Source organism: Haliotis asinina, chromosome 1, assembly GCF_037392515.1.
Source record: "Haliotis asinina isolate JCU_RB_2024 chromosome 1, JCU_Hal_asi_v2, whole genome shotgun sequence".
Lineage (NCBI taxonomy): Eukaryota > Metazoa > Mollusca > Gastropoda > Lepetellida > Haliotidae > Haliotis > Haliotis asinina.
Window position 1 is genome coordinate 77,564,968 of NC_090280.1, and position 17,331 is coordinate 77,582,298.

At 36.6% G+C, this 17,331-nt stretch overlaps 1 protein-coding gene across 1 annotated transcript in view; it reads left to right on the forward strand.

Annotated features, from left to right (window-relative positions):
* LOC137297614 (serine dehydratase-like) overlaps positions 1 to 17,331 on the forward strand; it is a 31,453-nt gene that overhangs the window by 4,742 nt on the left and 9,380 nt on the right. Inside the window, exons 3-5 of the mRNA XM_067829488.1 lie at positions 5,326 to 5,481; positions 8,581 to 8,656; positions 10,549 to 10,588. Of these exons, the coding sequence (XP_067685589.1) occupies positions 5,326 to 5,481; positions 8,581 to 8,656; positions 10,549 to 10,588 (272 nt within the window). The remainder of the gene's footprint in view (positions 1 to 5,325; positions 5,482 to 8,580; positions 8,657 to 10,548; positions 10,589 to 17,331) is intronic.

Here is a 17,331-nt window from a genome sequence, read left to right on the forward strand (position 1 = left end):
ACAATATCCCAGCTATATGGTTCTGATCTGTATGTAATCGAGGTGGAACCAGACAATCCTGGGATCAACAGCATGAGCATTTATCTGCGCAGTTGGCAACCAAGGTCATGTATCAACCAAGTCAGCAAGCCTGACAGTCCCGTCAATCCTGTCAGTCACGACTATCAACAAGCGTCGCCTTTTGTAGCGAGTATGGGTTGCTGAAGACCTATTCTATATCAGGTCTTTATGAGTCTTCGTGCTACTGTTGCTGAGAATGCGGATTTGAGGTTTTACACCACTTATTCTGGCAATATACACGGCAGGGGACATGAGAAATGGGCTTTACACATTGAACCCATGTGGAGAATTGAACCCCAGTTTTTAGCGTGATGGGCGATTACTTTAACCCCCCGAACATGTGCGCTAAGCAAGCTTTGTAATAATTACTTTTTTAGTGATCCATGTATTCATATTTGATAAGTTTCCAACTAGTATGTTCTGAGGAACGGCAACACAAGAAACTGCTTCATTAAGATGTTTTTAAGATAACTAAGGTAAAAAACACTATTTTATGCCCCTCGTCACATTCCATCAGATAGGAGAGTCTAAACGTATCTCCTTAAGCACGAGCACATGTTACGCTCATAACTGTCTTTCCAGTGACAGAATGCTTCTTTTAACTATGGCAGTTCCCATTGCTTTTAGCTGTTCAAGTCAGGAAAGCATTTTGAGTGTACCTTGGTGCATGCTGGCTTTACAGAGTTAACTCCCCTGTTTCGATTTTATCAAGTGTTTTGGAATTTTTTTTGTGTTGTTTTTTCTGCAGCTCCTGTTCTGTTTAACTGATTAACAATCCTCCATGTCATTAAAAGTGCCACAGTCTAAACAGTTTATCTTAATTGCATCATGGCTTGGCTATTTGTGAGTTTTAAACTTCTCTTGAAGCACGAGTCGCATACAAATAAATGGTTGTGAGTGATGACGTCAACAGTGGGCTAAATACCAGATGGCAATGAACTGAATGGAAATTAAACTGTTTCTGCCACTGAAATGGATTTGACTTAATTTTAACTTTAATTTCAATGTATTTTAAAGAATTTTCCATTTGCAGGATTTATCAAGAATTCATTATTTATACCCAACAGTAGCATAAGTCAGGAAATATTCACTAATTGGAATTGGAAATATCCCAATATAACATTCTCAGAATTATTTTTATGTCTTCATAGAAGTAACTGTATGTCTGTGATAGAGAAGTAATAAAGAAGCGTGTTCAATGCTACGATTTACAGTACTGCAAGATAAAATACCATAGAAATTAAGAAGCTTTTGGGACATTCCAGATTTGAAGAAAATAATGATTATTTTCTCCAGTTTGGCTGCCAAGAACTCATTTTGGGGAATCTTAGATTTAACTGGGATTTCAAGATATTAAATGTAATATTTCATTCTGGAACTAAAACAGGACAAGATTGTGTTTTTATGAGGCTGAAGCTGTAGTGCACGGTCTGGGGTTTATATCTTTAAGAGTGGAGTGTTGGATGTTTGCTCACTGGCTTCTTTCCACAGAAAGAAGAAAAATACCTTTTAGAAATGATAGTTGTTCTTGCCTTGCCTGGTGCCTGCCATTAAACAGATAAAAGAAGCTTATTGCTATTGTTTCAGAGTATTTAACTCCCCAAAATTTCAGGCAGAACACAGCGCGGGTTAGATGTACACCTTGTCAACCCAGACCAAAACTTCCATGCCTACAAAATATCTTCATATACATGTTTAACTTTTAACCTGATCATCGGCCAAGTGAATTTGAGAATCTGCCAGTCAGTATTGAAAATAAACCCATCCCACGGGGTCGGTTAGGCAGGTATTTTGAGCACTAATAGTGTACCTTGCAGTGATGTTGGTAGAATTTTGCTTGAAAATAAAACTAAACTCATTCACTCAACAAGAGCAATAATCTGCATATGTTAAACCACATGTCACCTTTCTTATGTTAGACTTGATATATGATTGAGCAGCATCACCTGTATAATGTATAGTTTGCCCTGTGATAAATGATACAGTAGTGTTGACATCATCTAGGCTTTCCATTTCTGTCTATATTTAACTGATAAGCCTGCTGGGAATTCCATCTTGTCCCATGTGAAAACAATGCAGTAGTTTTGACATTATCTGTATTTTTCAGGTTTGTCTATATTTAACTGATAACACTGTTGGGATATCCATATTTTCCCATGATGAAATGATACAGTAGTTTAAACATCATTCCAGATCTGTTTATATTTTAGCTGATATCCATTTTATTCTTTGCCTGATAAAAAAACAAATATATCTTGTGGATTTACAGACTTTTTTAGGCCCTCGAACTATAAGATTATTAGAGTAGAGATTGTGAAAAGATAGGAGACGATACTTTGAAACAGTCGAATATATACCTCTACATTCCCCCAAACTACAGACTAATTGTTTATGTTCTGAGTGTTCTGGGAGGATGCTTCTGTTAAAAATACCTTGTGTTTTTTTGCTTTGTTGATTTTGCATCCACTTCTGACACTTTGACAAATTACTCTTGAGCAAGACAGAAGAACATTTAAATTGATGAGATGTTCAGAACAAGAAAATGGTTTGTTTTATTGTTGTTTACTGCTAACACAAATTGCCTGCATTCTTTCTTGTAATAAACGGTTTTACAGCAAGTCTCATTTCTATTAAGACAGCTTAGCAAGATTTGAGAACAGTAGGTCTGTGAAGTATATTTTATTGTTGAATTTGATGGATAGTTGCAAACTTAGAGGACACAAGTTTTGGCAAATTTAGCACAACAACAGTTGGTGAATCTCACAGTCATGTCAACTGATAAATTAATTGACCATGACAACTGACAGATGTCATGGTCATGTCATGTGATAGTTTTAGTGAATATGTGAGGTGATGTGGGGTTTAACATCATACGTAAGAATATTTCGCTCATTTGACACTGTGCATGGGTGTGTATGTGTGTCTGCTTGTACTAGCCCAGGCTTTAATTAGCTGGAATTATAGTGCTAGCTCACTGAGATACCATGCAACAGTTAAGCATGAATACCCAACTCTGAAACATTATACTGACGCCGAGCTGACCAGTAATTGTTGTACCCATTAATACCGTTGGCAGGCAGGGAACAGCAAGTACCATATTTCAACGTCTTCTGGTATGACGCTACCGGGCATCAAACTTGCGACCTTTAACTTTCTGTTTAGTGAACTTGAAGACAGATCAAGTTCATGATCATGTCACAACCTGTAATGTAGAGGGGCGATAAAAAAATACTGTAAAATCATTTATTTTCGTGCGGCTTAATTTTCGCGGAAACAGAAAAATTGACTAATTCGCGCGGTTTAATTTTCGCGCATCATCAAAGTACAGAAATCAGGGAGTATAACACAGGTAACTGTAAACTGTGAAGAAAACACTGACACTAGCTGTCGTCCTGTCACCTGCCTAATTAGCTGTGGAAACATAGGCCTTCCGCTACGTTGAAACACGCAACGGAGCACTGAAGAATATGTAGAATCAGCAGGAAGACGATACAAATTCAGTAATTCTTATGTTTTATATTTTGACATATTATCTGTCAAGCTCAAGCAATTTGGTTTTGCTATGTTCCAGCCTCACGTTTCCTCAGTTTGTTTGACCTATTATCTTGGTACTCAAGAAACTTAAAATCTACAATAAATGCATCACAAACTGCAGGAAACAAAATATGCAAGAAATATTTTGTGTGTTTGAGATTGATAAACATCCTCTAGAATCTTCATATACATGTTTAACTTTTAACCTGATCATCGGCCAAGTGAATTTGAGAATCTGCCATAAGCAAGTTGATAAAAACATGACTGCTCCCTTCATATTGCCTGAAAGAGCATGGTTTGGAGCACTACCCGTTTCCTTTCAAATGGAGTATTCACAATATTACTTATTATAATGTTTTAATTTATTCATACATGATGCCATGGGTTCAAACTAAACACTAAATATTGTAAACAGTGCCAGCTTGAATATCTGCACAATGTTTCAATGAAGATTGAGACCCATGAACGTGTAGGGTAGAATAGGCCTTCAGCAACACATGCTTGCCCTAAAAGGGAACTGTGCTTGTCACAGGAGGCTTCTGACGGGATCGGGTGGTCAGGCTTGCTGACCTTGTTGGCACTTGTCATTGGTTCCCAATTGTGCAGATCGATGCTCCTGCTGTTGATCACTAGATTATCTGATCCAAACTTGATTATTTACAAACCGCCGCCATATAGCTCTAATATTACTAAGTGTAGCATAAAACTAAACTCAATCACTCACTAAGGAAGATTGAAATTTGGGTGTCCTTAAAAAACAGGCCTTGACTGAAAATGAATTAAGCAGTCCAAGTCTGTGACTGTCGATTATGCTGGGAAGTCATCCAATACTATGCTGAACATATTTTATTTGATAAACTCTGAGGGCATACCATTAGCCAAGAGGTACAAAATGACCGACTGTTTTTCATTTTCTGCTATTTTGTTAGCAAAATTATATCTGTGATATCTGTGTTGTGATGACTAATATCTCGTTAACCACATATTATATCTCGATAACCACATTAACCACATATGTGAAATTTTGGATATGATTTGGCTAAAGATTCCTTCAAAATGGAATGGAAGCTTTTCAAACATTGGTCAGCGAGAATGCAATTAGTCTACATGATTTTTTATCTACTCACATAGTTTAGACACAATTTAAAGAACTAAACAGCATTGCGAACAGTACATGAAGTAACTGAAAAATCTTACCAGGCTAGCTGGCCTTGTAAGTTACAAGCCAACATCAGATTTCACTAACTGAGGATTAAAGTTGATTGAAATATACATAATGGGGAACAAGCACCATTAAATATCCACAGTCTAGTCGGACTGGAGACATTCCAGATTCTCTGGCCCAACTGAAGGTTTATTAGCTGTGGACCAACAGGCAAGCAGATATTTTTTTTTTCATTTTAATATTTGTCCCTTACTGTACAGACCCATGAAGATCCGTGTTAGAATAGGTCTTCAGTAACACATGTTTGATGTCACAGGTGACTAATGGGATCTGGTGGGCTCACTGACTTGGCTGACACATTGTGTCCCAGTTGTGTAGATCGATGCTCATGCTGTTGATCACTGGATTGTCTGGTCAACACTTGATATATACAGACCATCACCGCATATCTGGAATATTGCTGAGGGGGCATTAAACAACAAACCAACAAACCAACCTTACTTTGCACTGTTCCACCATGATAAAGTTTTGAAATGTCAATCCTTTAACTTACTGTTTGTTTTCAGGCTGTGAGGGAGAGGAACTGTCAGCATTTAGTCTGTGCATCTGGAGGCAATGCAGGTATGGCGGCAGCGTATACAGCGATGAAGCTGAAGACAAAAGCAACTATTGTCTTGCCAGAGAGTTCCTCAGCACAAGTTGCTGACAACCTGAGACTACTGGTATGTTGTATTCAAGCCATGATTTCAAGGCACCAGGGTTCTTGCAAGGAATTTTAAATGCGATAATTTTGTCATTAAACCACACTTTCCTTGTGATAAACATATGATACATTTCAAATCCTTAGATATTTTGCATTTTCTCGACTTCATGAAGGAACGTAATGACAGATGTGATAGCTCTTCTCATTTATTTGACTTTCAGTGTTTTGGATCAATGGTCCAGCTATGTCAGTCTAATACTAGTAATCAAAGTTTCAACAAATAATCAGCTGTCAGAGTGAAAACATGGCTGTTATCGTCTAACAGCGATCTTTTCAGTATATCTTTTTTACACCAAAACAGAGACATGTAGCCATACTTATTTATTTCAAAGAATTAAACCTACTTGATAAACCAAAGGAGAAAAGCATATTTGCTAGTACATATCCTGAAGTAATTATTCCCACATGTTCACCTTATATGGAATTTGTTCTACTGAATATGCAGATAAAAATACCTTTTTTTAAGAAACCCCATTAAACCCTAAAGGAGAAACTCCAAAATGACTTTAAGAATATTTCTCAAGCTTTGCTGTTATACCCCAAGAGGAATTTTGACTGAATTGGCAGAAGTAATATATGAATGACCAAAAATGGTTGGACTAAAATATTCCCAGAGATGTGAAATATATGCCCAGTTTTGTAGATTACAGTTGGTTATACAGATGTATATGCCGATATTAACTCACTCACTCACAGATATATATTGACTCCTAATAATTTATAATTAATTTCAGAAAACTGTTGGAAGCATACATACAATCATCACAGCAAGCCTGTAGAGAAGTTTATTTCAGTTTGTAGGACATTGACCCATGTACAATAAGTAATCAGAGCTCCAGATAAGGCACATATTTGTGTATTTTACTCAATAAAAATCCCATTTACTCAATTAATTACAAATCTGGGAGTATAAGAAATACATAAGAATCACATAAAACCCAACAGGTGTATGATAACTGACGTACTTTACTCATTTAACTAACTGGCATGCGTATAATTCGTCGTGGCACCAAAACTCAGCATTAGCTAATGTTGGGCGATGCCTATGCATACATAAACTGCACTATTGTAACCGTAGCCACTGTCTATGATTTACTGTCACAGTCACATGACTTCCATGTTTAGTATTTAAAATTAGCTGCCAAATGTTAGGCAATATGGCAAACTTTTTTGTCTGTTGAGATGCGTTTATATTTAAGTTATATATTCAGAAGAGTTAAGTACCCAGTAAGGATAAGATACTCTCTGTAAAAGTACTCAATTCTTTTCACTAGTGGGATTATACAAAATGCTAGTTACTGCTCCAAAAGTGCAATTACTCATACCTAAACAGACATGGGAGTCAATACCCAGCTGCTTGAAAACTTATCTGGAGCTCTGAGTAATATAAATGATACTTTGCATAATAAAAGTAACTTGTCAGAAGTTATTAACTTTATGAGTTTACAATAATTTGTTAAATTAATTCATAGAGGTAAATATGTGTTTTTTGCAGCATTGCATATTTTTCAAGTAGGAAGTGGACCTCATCTTCATTTCTTCATTACATATCTTACAAATTACGTCTGAGTTCATAGTTTCCTTAAATGTAATGTTACATCGCAACAGTAATACATTGAATCTTAAATATCATAAACATAAATATCTTCTTACGTCTCTTACATTAATTCTTAAAATGTGATTATCAAACGGCAATGATGACAGAATACTTTTAAAATATACAAAACTGGATGATTCCATGATATGCCTGTAGGATGGTCAGAAAAACACTCAGTTTGACCAGTTATGTCACCAGACTCACTTGTGTGTATTTGAATATCTCACCATTAATCACATGATTTTTTCAAAAAAATTCACATCTGACAGCACAATTCTGTTAGCGATGTTCTTAGTACCTTCAATATGACGATATATAGTTTTCATAATTCTTATAAGCAATAACATAATGCCATAGAGGATTTAAGCATTTGGGGTTATTTTTATCAAAACACTGAATCCATTACACACGTACGTGATTGGTTTGGCATATTGTCACACATAACAAGCATTGAGTCTTCTTGAAGGTTACGGAAAAGCAATATGCAATACAAATGTACGACCAGTAAAAGTTCTCGGATCTGTTAATGTTTAATAATATAAAGGATATACAAATATTATTAGTATTTTTTCTGAAAACTTACCGATTATGGACACAGAAATTACATATTGTTTTGGCTGAATTGGCTTGTGCAAAATGTACAGCATATATCATATTGTGAAGTTCAAATTACAATACCGGGTATTATCACCCACCTCTATCAGTAATATATTGCAATATACTGATTAACTGGTATTATTGTCCACTTCTATTAGTAACAGGTTGCAGTTAACAATAAACCCTCCAAATCCTGTGTTTAATTGGGAAGTAAGTGGCTGTATGTAACAAGGCTAGTTACAAGCAGAAAAATTTGAGAACTCATCAGTTACGTAGCAGTAATCCTATAATAGAGATTTATATATGAAGGTAATGAAAAAATTGAAACAGAATTATTTACTGTTATCATCATGGGATCTAGCTACGTTGAATATATCTGATACTGAGTACTTGTCATGAAAATTCCTGAACAAGTATTTACGTAATAGTTACGTTTTATAACCTGTAACGTTATTTTGTGGTGCAGCCAAAAATTTTGATGGAGCAGCCAAACCTACAAGCCATGTTGCACTCTCTGCAGGTACTCTTTTCATGTGACAGGGTGAACGGGTATGCTGTGGTATTAGTATACCCATGGTATTTCATGCTTGGTTTGCATATGGTATTGCAATCCATTCATCTTTTCTTTCTAGTCATAAAATGATATTTTTTTTTCATTCATAATAACAAAGATTATGGTTATTGTTTTTCCATGCTATTCAACAATGTAAGGTTTGGCTCTTGTCATTTTTCTACATTTTGATCATATGTCACACTCCAAACCAAACCAGACCGAACCAAAAGCCTTGTACTGTAATACATACAGTAACCCATGGTGAGACCATACCATTTGACCCCGATTACGTAACTCTTGTGTCATTCCAGGGAGCAGAGGTACTGGTCCATGGAAAGGCCTTCGACCACGCCAATGACTTTGCCAAAGAACTTGCATCAAAGCCAGGTCAGTATTTTAGAATTATTTTAAAAGTTATCAAGAAGAGAAATATTGTCTGATCGGTAGTGAAAGTATGCAAATATCTGGTCACATTGTGATATGCAATGAATCAGATGTACATGTACATAATTCCTGGTAGAAAGTTATCAATGTGCTCTTCAGAATTACACTTTCTTAATCAGAGTGCAAACTGCAATATTTTTTGGTTGAGTCCCTCCACAAAGCCAGCCATTCCAAATCAGTCATAGAGGCTTCAATGAACTTGTCATCATTGGGTTCATCAATGTGCATGCTGTTGATCACTGGACGATCTGGACCAGATCTGATTGTTTACAGAATGCCACCAAAGAGCTGGAATACTGCTAGGTGTGATATTACACAAAGAAAATAAACCGCTACTAAGAAAGTGTAATTCCTAATTTGTTACAGACATCTTCGTCAGCCAGTGGTGTGTGGCCATGTGCGCACAGCCCAGGTCACAATTGGTTGAACTTATCAATGTTCATTTTGGGCAATCCTTGGAAGGCTGACTGTGTTTGGCAGCTTGATTCCTAAGAGTTTCTAGGACTTCTGACCTGCCCCACAGTGAAGCATATATGTGTCACTTTAGGGGAGTGAATTTGCTCAAAACTGCTTCTGTTCACCCAGCGACCCGTGAAGGTCCCGGGGTAGAATAGGCCTTCAGCAACCCATGCTTGCCATAAAAGGTGACTATGCTTGTCGTAAGAGGCGACTAACGGGATCGGGTGGTCAGACTAGCTGACTTGGTTGACACATCTCATCGGTTCCCCATTGCGCAGATCGATGCTCATGTTGTTGATCACTGGATTGTCTGGTCCAGACTCGATTATTTACAGACCGTCGCCATATAGCTGGAATATTGCTAAGTGCGACGTAAAACTAAACTCACTCACTGTTCACCCAGCAGGACATGGGTACCTGGTTGGATTAGTCATATGATTGATCTTCTAGTGCCTCACAGGCAACTTTGGTTATCTAGTTTAGGAATGTCCATCTTGTTGAATGTGCTCATGTGGAGTTCAGAGCGACATAAGTCACCAGTTATGTTATTATTCATTGTTTTGTAATCCAGGGAACTGTCAGCGATGAAGTTGGAAGTCAACAACATGAAGATTGAGACAACTCATGACACAATTCTCTTAACATTGATTACATAAATTTATCATAACTGTCATTATCTGACAAGAAGTGTGAGCAAGAGTTGAAATGCTCCAAAAACTTGGGTATCTATATTTTACAGCTGCTTCCAGCAAATTTTGACTTCCGTTGCTTTTCCTTCAACGCAGGAGTTTAAAGTGCTGGTCAGTGTTTTACTGTTACTGTGAAGCGCCCTCTCTGTTTTGAAAACATATTGATAGTATTGACGAATGTCAACGTATACCAGTTCATTGGATTGCAAGTGTTACGGTTAATAATTTGCCGTGACAAAAGGTATAAGAAATCCCCTGAGAACCAGCAAAATATAACACTGAGAAGTCTGAAATTTTCAGTAATATGTATTCAGCAAACAAGAGCAAGATACAAAGGTACACAATAGAGGTTTCATGTTCAATAGCAACAGAGTCAGATCTTAAGTAGTGGGTCACAAATATAATATCAACTCACCAAATTCTTGGCTTGAGAGTGAGAAACAGTAATACTGAATGTAACACGGCGAGCGGTCAGGCAGTGGTTATGTAGGTCAAACGTTGACAAAGGCAGGCAGTTTAGTGTACTCCAATTAATATGTGTGTGTGTCCGTGTCGTCAACACAAAAAAGCCTTTATATACAAAGTCACTAATTCTTGAACATTTGACCACAATATGACCATTACCATTGTAACTACCGCTTAGCACGCCAACTGAACATTTCTAATTTTGCTTTCATTGTTTCCCAGGTGCTGAATATGTTCATCCGTTTGACCACCCTGATATCTGGTAAGTCAACACTCATTTCACACATATTTTGTTAAAATATGTTTTGGAATCCAAACTAAAACATTCAAGAATGAAATAGTTCCCCAGGGACTGTGGTTAAAGGTTCGATATCCCACATAGGCACTATATATGAAGGTGCACTCGAAACTTAGCCAGAGTTTATCAAGACAGGTCTTGTTAAAAGAACATTGAACTGTGGGAGCCAGGTAATTAGCTTTAGGCACTGAAACGTGAGCCTTTGCTCAAGGGGTATAGTCTACATCTACAGTGCAACACGATTAATGTGTATGCAAGTGTTTGAGGGTTTGTTTGTAATGTTAAGATTTTTTTATACATACTTTATTCATGAAATATAAACAACACAAGAATATGGATTGACACAACAAGCCATGGCCAACGGCCAATGCGTAATTGGGAAAAAGTCTGCACAATTTATCATTTGTTTTTTGAACAATTTGAATCGGATTGAAAGTAGCATGTATTTATGAACAGTCATGAATAGGCTACTTCATTCTGTTGCTTGAAGTTTGATTGCCTTGATGAATTGAATTTAAGTAAGAATAATGTAGAGAATCTTGCCATTGATACCAACATGCACAATGCAGAATATTTGAAACATGTCTGTCCAAACACTGTCCGTTCAAGTCATTACAACCCAACCTGAGGTGATAATGGTTTATTTGACGAAATCTAGATTTTATCAGATATTTCGGATGGCATATTGCTCCATAAACATATGTTGCATTTACAGAATATATCTGTGATAATCTGTGTTTTTAACTACTTCAGCAAACCTTTTTCTTGGTGAAACTTTATCAAGTACATAATTTGTTTGTGTGTCCAATGCGCATCTTTTTTAAACCAGTGGTCTAAATGTTTGTGCCTGGAATAATTATTTTTGCATATGTAATCTTTCACTAGTTAAAATCATTTCACTAATAATACTAACTGAACATGTCCAGAAATCCTCCAAATGAATTCAAACAATACCATATCAATGTATCTCATTTTGATACAAATGTCACTTATTTTAAATGTCACCAACTGAGCATTTCCTTAAATCCCTTCCCTAAAATTCAAATACATGTAGTACCATATCAATGTACTTGTATCTCACTTCAATACATTTCTCACTCTCACTAACTGAGCATTTTCCTGAAACAAACTGTAGGTCATCTGGACTAGGTGTGCTCAAACCACTAACCCCAGTCAGTCAAATCCCACTCTGGCTATGTGATGGACCAGTTTTGACAGAATCTGGCTAATTGAGAGGACACCTGTATGAAGCCCGTATCTGGTGCGACCTGCCACGATATTGCTGGAATATTGCAAAAAGTGACATAAAACTAAACTCATTCATTGTACAGTTCCCCAGCAACCTTTGCTCGTCAGCTTACCACACTTGGTAACACCGTTTCATTGGTATTAGTTACAAAATCAATCATAGGTTTGTCTGGTCCATACTTCTTTTCAGATCACGTTATCTAGGAGAAATGTTGCAGAGCGAGGCAGGAGGCAGCTCACAAAACAATATTGTTCTTATAATGGAGTGTTCCAATATCTTGGCAAGGGAAGATGAAAATATTATAATACATGCAACCAAAAAATCAAACAGAATGAAAACACAGTAATCATTTATTCATGACATGCAATATACATTGCTGAAATTTGAAAAAACAAATAAACAAAATTATAAACATACAACAGCAAATCAAAAGTGCAAGATATTGTACATGAGTTTACATCCCTTGAAACGAAGCAGTCAGGAGACCGAACACAGTCAAAGCAGGTTGCATTCAAGTGCAACAAAGTGCTTCAATGGCTGGGTCATTTGCTGATACACTGAGGGCTCATTGTGTATATAGAGATGATCTGTTTGACATTTTAAGGATATGATGAGTAATAAGAAAGTAAGATTCTCAATGGATAACGTCTTTTATTGTATATGAAGCAATGTTTTGGAATGGATTCATATACCGTTGTCAGGCAAGAGTGACAACAGTATGAGAATCCATACCAAAATGTCATAAACAACTGAAGGAGTTGCCTTCCTTAAAGAATGTATATAGGGATGTTGTGTGATACATGCTCTGTGCATTTTGCGTTCAATCCAGTCAACAAATACAGAGGTGGTGAACTGCTGCAGAGCTGGAAACTGTCATTCATCCAAGTACAAAGTGGTATTTAAAATGAACAATCTGAGTTTGCACCGGTTTCCTTATGATCCAGTCATCCAAGAAATGGATGTAGTTTATTTGCTGACATGATGAAATTTCATGTGTTCAAGTATCACACCTGCCTGTGTCATTGTAATTAAATAATGTGACAGACAGAACTCAGGTGCATTAGCCATGAAACAATGTATTTTGTTTTATGGTGTGAAGCCTGATAGGTGTAAGTTCATTGTGCCAATGTCCGTGCAATGATTGAAGTTGTGTACGAGGGGATGTTAAAAAGGTATTGAGCCTCTTTATAATCTCTATGTCCAATGGTGGCAAAGTTTCAATTTTATATTGAAGGGATTATTAGCAAAGCCATATCCAAAGTTTCAGATATCAGTCATCACAACACATTGGAGTATAATATTTATAAAATAATAGCAGAAAATGAAAAGAATATGTCATTTGGTATCTCTTGGATGATGGTATGTCCTCAGTTAATGTCATATCAAATGTGTTCAAAATGGTACCGGTGTTTAATGTATTTCCGTTTAATAATCAACAAACAAATTTTTGGATTGCTTGATTTAGATTTAGACAGGACACCCCCAAACTAAAAATGCTTTATGGTTCAACTTCTTTATTATACAAGGTCACAACGTTTCGAGCTTGTATGATAAAGAAGTTGAACCATAAAGCTTTTTTAGTTTGATTCCTCCAACTTCTAAATTCCTTTGAAACAACTTAGGACACTTCCACTTTGATCTTTCACAACATTGTGTCCAGATATTCAAGGTGGTACTGTTTACAATATAATAGCAGTTGACAATTGTGTGAGCATTCAGTACTTAGCTTAAAGCCTTAGTAAGGTGTATGAATAGTGAAAACATTAGCATCAGTTATGTTCTTATGATTACGTCATCTGGAAGGAGTGGGCAGTGTCTCCAAAACAAGCTCTTACAGTAAACATGTGGGGAGTCATTTTAACTAGTGATTGTAGTTTCAAATTGCACTTGTATGCACTTTGATATACTAAGACAAAAATTCAGACAAAATGGGGATCGTGAGACTGGAACATACCAAACCAATGCCCTTGAACATGACAGATATTATGTAGAAAAATAAAAGAAAAACAGCTGCATGTATACTCTTAAAACAAAGTAGGGGAACCTGAACTTTCAATTTGGATAGGAAGTGTAAACATTAACAATTTAACATTTCAAGGACAGACATCTTATGAATGCACCACCATTTCCCTCTATTACCACCCCTAACCACAACGTATGATATGTACGTGCACAATATAGTAGCCCTGTACATGTACATGGGGTCCCATTCTTGATTTGGACGTATTTTCAAGATGGTCAAGAAATCACTTAGAGCATTAATTTTGACACTCTTCTTGCATCACACATTTGTTGGCATTTGTATCTAGTGGTTTTGTTTTAAAATGAAAATCATATACATGCAAATTACATGCTGTACACTAATCATCTTTCAAAAGCGACTATATTCCAAATAACTATGGTTGTAAGGAAGTGCAAATGGTTGTAAGGATGTGCAGATGGTTGTAAGGAAGTGCAAATGGTGATACACTCATGAAACATTCGATAATATCATGTCAACATTGACTGACGCCGATAAATCTCCTAAATATTGTTAATGGTAAATAAAAAAAATGAAGATCATCTACTTTTTTTTAAAAGTATGTATCACAGTCCTGGCGAGGTTCACTATTTTTGGACATCTGTTTGTAATGCATATTGTCATTAGCAGACAGGCAGACAGACACATAGATGTCAATAAAACAGACACAAAGTTTTGTCAGTTTGTCAGCTTATTTTTCTTTGTCCACAGACGGTGCAGTGTTCAGGATGGTGTTTCAAAGTAACAGGACATTGGGTCCTGTAAGTTTCAGATGTCTGTCTGACCCACTGAAAATTCACAGGACCAATAGAATGTTAAATGTTAAACAAACATTTCAGATTTAAAATTTCTTATAACCGGCATTGAAATCATATACCAATAATAACATTATATGATAACAAACAGAAGATTTATCAACTGCAAACAAGTATCACATGCCACAAGTAACAACTTCATACATAGACATTGTGAAATATTCAGTTAGACACTGGGGCTGGCGGGTTGGTGATTTCTATCTGACCATTGGCCAGATTTGTAAAAGGGTCAGATGCTTTATGTGAACACTGCAGACATCTATTAAAAATTGCAGTTTTCAAACCGAGCAATTCTGTCCCCAGCTGCAAAGCAGAATGGGGGGCTATGTATTCTGCAGTGTCTGTTAGTCCCGATTCTTGTTAACAGGATATCTCATGAACTGTTATACCCAATGTCTTCAAATTTGATGACAAGGTTACATTGGGGGATTACACAGAAACCAGTTGATTTTTGTGACCTTGACCGTGTTTTAAAGGTCACCACAACTCTTGTTAACACAATGTATCATGAACTGTCACACCCAATTTCTTCACATTTGATGACAGCCTACACTGGTGACTTTGATCTTATTTTCAATGTGACCATGACACTTTGTCAAATTTTTAACACTGCAACTAATGTCCTCAATTTTATTGACAGCCGACACTGGGTGATTATCCAGACACCAGTCATTTCACGCATCTTTTGTGTGAGTAAAAAGTAGTGAATGGGTTACAAATATTTCATTATTTAGTGGTGGCAAACACTAATGTTAGCATTGAAATTAGTATTTCTAATGCTACACTTTCTTAGAAACTTGGCTTGCAAATCTGTAACCAAGTGTGGGATCTGTGTACTTTTATTACTGCAGACCCAAGATGCTTGTAATCACAAGAAACACCTCTTGTTCTCCACCTTTGACCACAATAATCCTTGCAGGCATCACTTACTGTGCTTTTACGAGTTGGCTTCCTGGTTTAACAGGCCAAACTTTCCCCCTGGCCAAACTGTCCCCAAGGAAGCTTTGGCCTTGGACAAACTTTCTCTCCCCTATACTTAATCTTCCTCAGGGAAAGTTTGTCCTAGGCCAGACTTTCCCCACCATTGAACCAATGTCAAAGGCTATTTTCCCGCCATTCTTCTTATATCAAATGGGGGAGATTCTGACGTAGCTCAGCTATTTCTTCCCCAGAGCCTTGTTTTCATGTTTATGTTCATTTTGAAATAGTCAGAAACAAAAACATGATGTGGATTAAATCCAGAGTGGTAAAGTAATTGAACAACCTGAAAAATAGATAAAAACAGCTTTTGGAGATGGGCATTACAGTATTTGTGTGAAACTCAAATCGAAAATATGTTTGAGGAGTAAGAGTGAGAAAAATGGCTGATTTCTTTCAATGCAATGCTAATTAAGGGTGAAACATCAACCGCACAGTCATGGACGTGGTAGACCTAGCCTCCCAGGAAATGGTTTTGTATCAATATGTATCTCTGTGACATATGTTCTAAAATATAAACAACCATTGGTAAACATAATCATGTTTGACCCAACACAATAATTCCCTATTTCCAAATTATTAAAACTTCTTTAACATTACAAAAGTTATTTTCACTTTCTTATAGATTACGTCACTGCTATTGTTTTATTTTATCATTTGCTAATTTTCATATTTCAATCATTTGTATATTATATTGTTGTACTACAGTTTCTTATTCTAAACTCAAAAGGTTTGATAACGGGTATTTTTTCCCCATGGATATCTGAAACATATTTCATTCAGCAAAAGTGATTATGGATTAGTAAGACTGCACAAACCCATTCACTGCACATGCGCAATGGGCATAGTGCAGCGCAGCTGTTGAAACCACTTTTCACCCTAGCACTGGGGTGAAATTGGTGTATTGTTTAAACTCTGATTTTGTGGGGAGTTTTCCGACGAGTTATTTTTCAACGTTATTTGTTGAATTTGCATTTCTGAATATTTATTGCTGTATGTTATTACTGATCTGCAAAGTTGTGTTTTGCATTGCACGTGACCTTTAAGGTAAACAAGAAGAGTGAGTGAGTGTACTTTTACGCCTTACTCAGCAATATTCCATGGCATTGGTCTGTAGATAAACAAGAAGATTGAGTGAGTGCACTTTTACACCTTACTCAGCACTATTCTATGGCAGCGATCTGTAAATAATCCAGTCTGGACCTCACAATCCAGTGATCAACAGCATGAGCATCAATCTGCACAATTGTGAATCAGTTACATGCCTTAACCAATTTGCCTGACCACCTGATCCCGTATGTTTCCTCTTCTGACAAGCATGGGTTATTGAAGGCAAATATTCTAACCTGGATCTTCACAGGTATAAACACGAAGACACTGGATTGGTAATAGCCAGTGCTTATGAACTTGCCCTATCATTTCACAGATAGTATGAATGCATCTTACTTTGACATTGAAGTCTAACTCACTTGGAGAATTAAACTATTATTATTACAAAAACTTCTTGTTAAGCAAAATGTTTTGAGAATAGGCTGTTTTTTTTGTCAGTGAAGTGTGAACAGATTGGATGTACCCTATGCAGTGGTATTATTTGAAATGACCAGTCTCTTAAAGCATAGCTCATAAGCCTGCATATCGCATTATT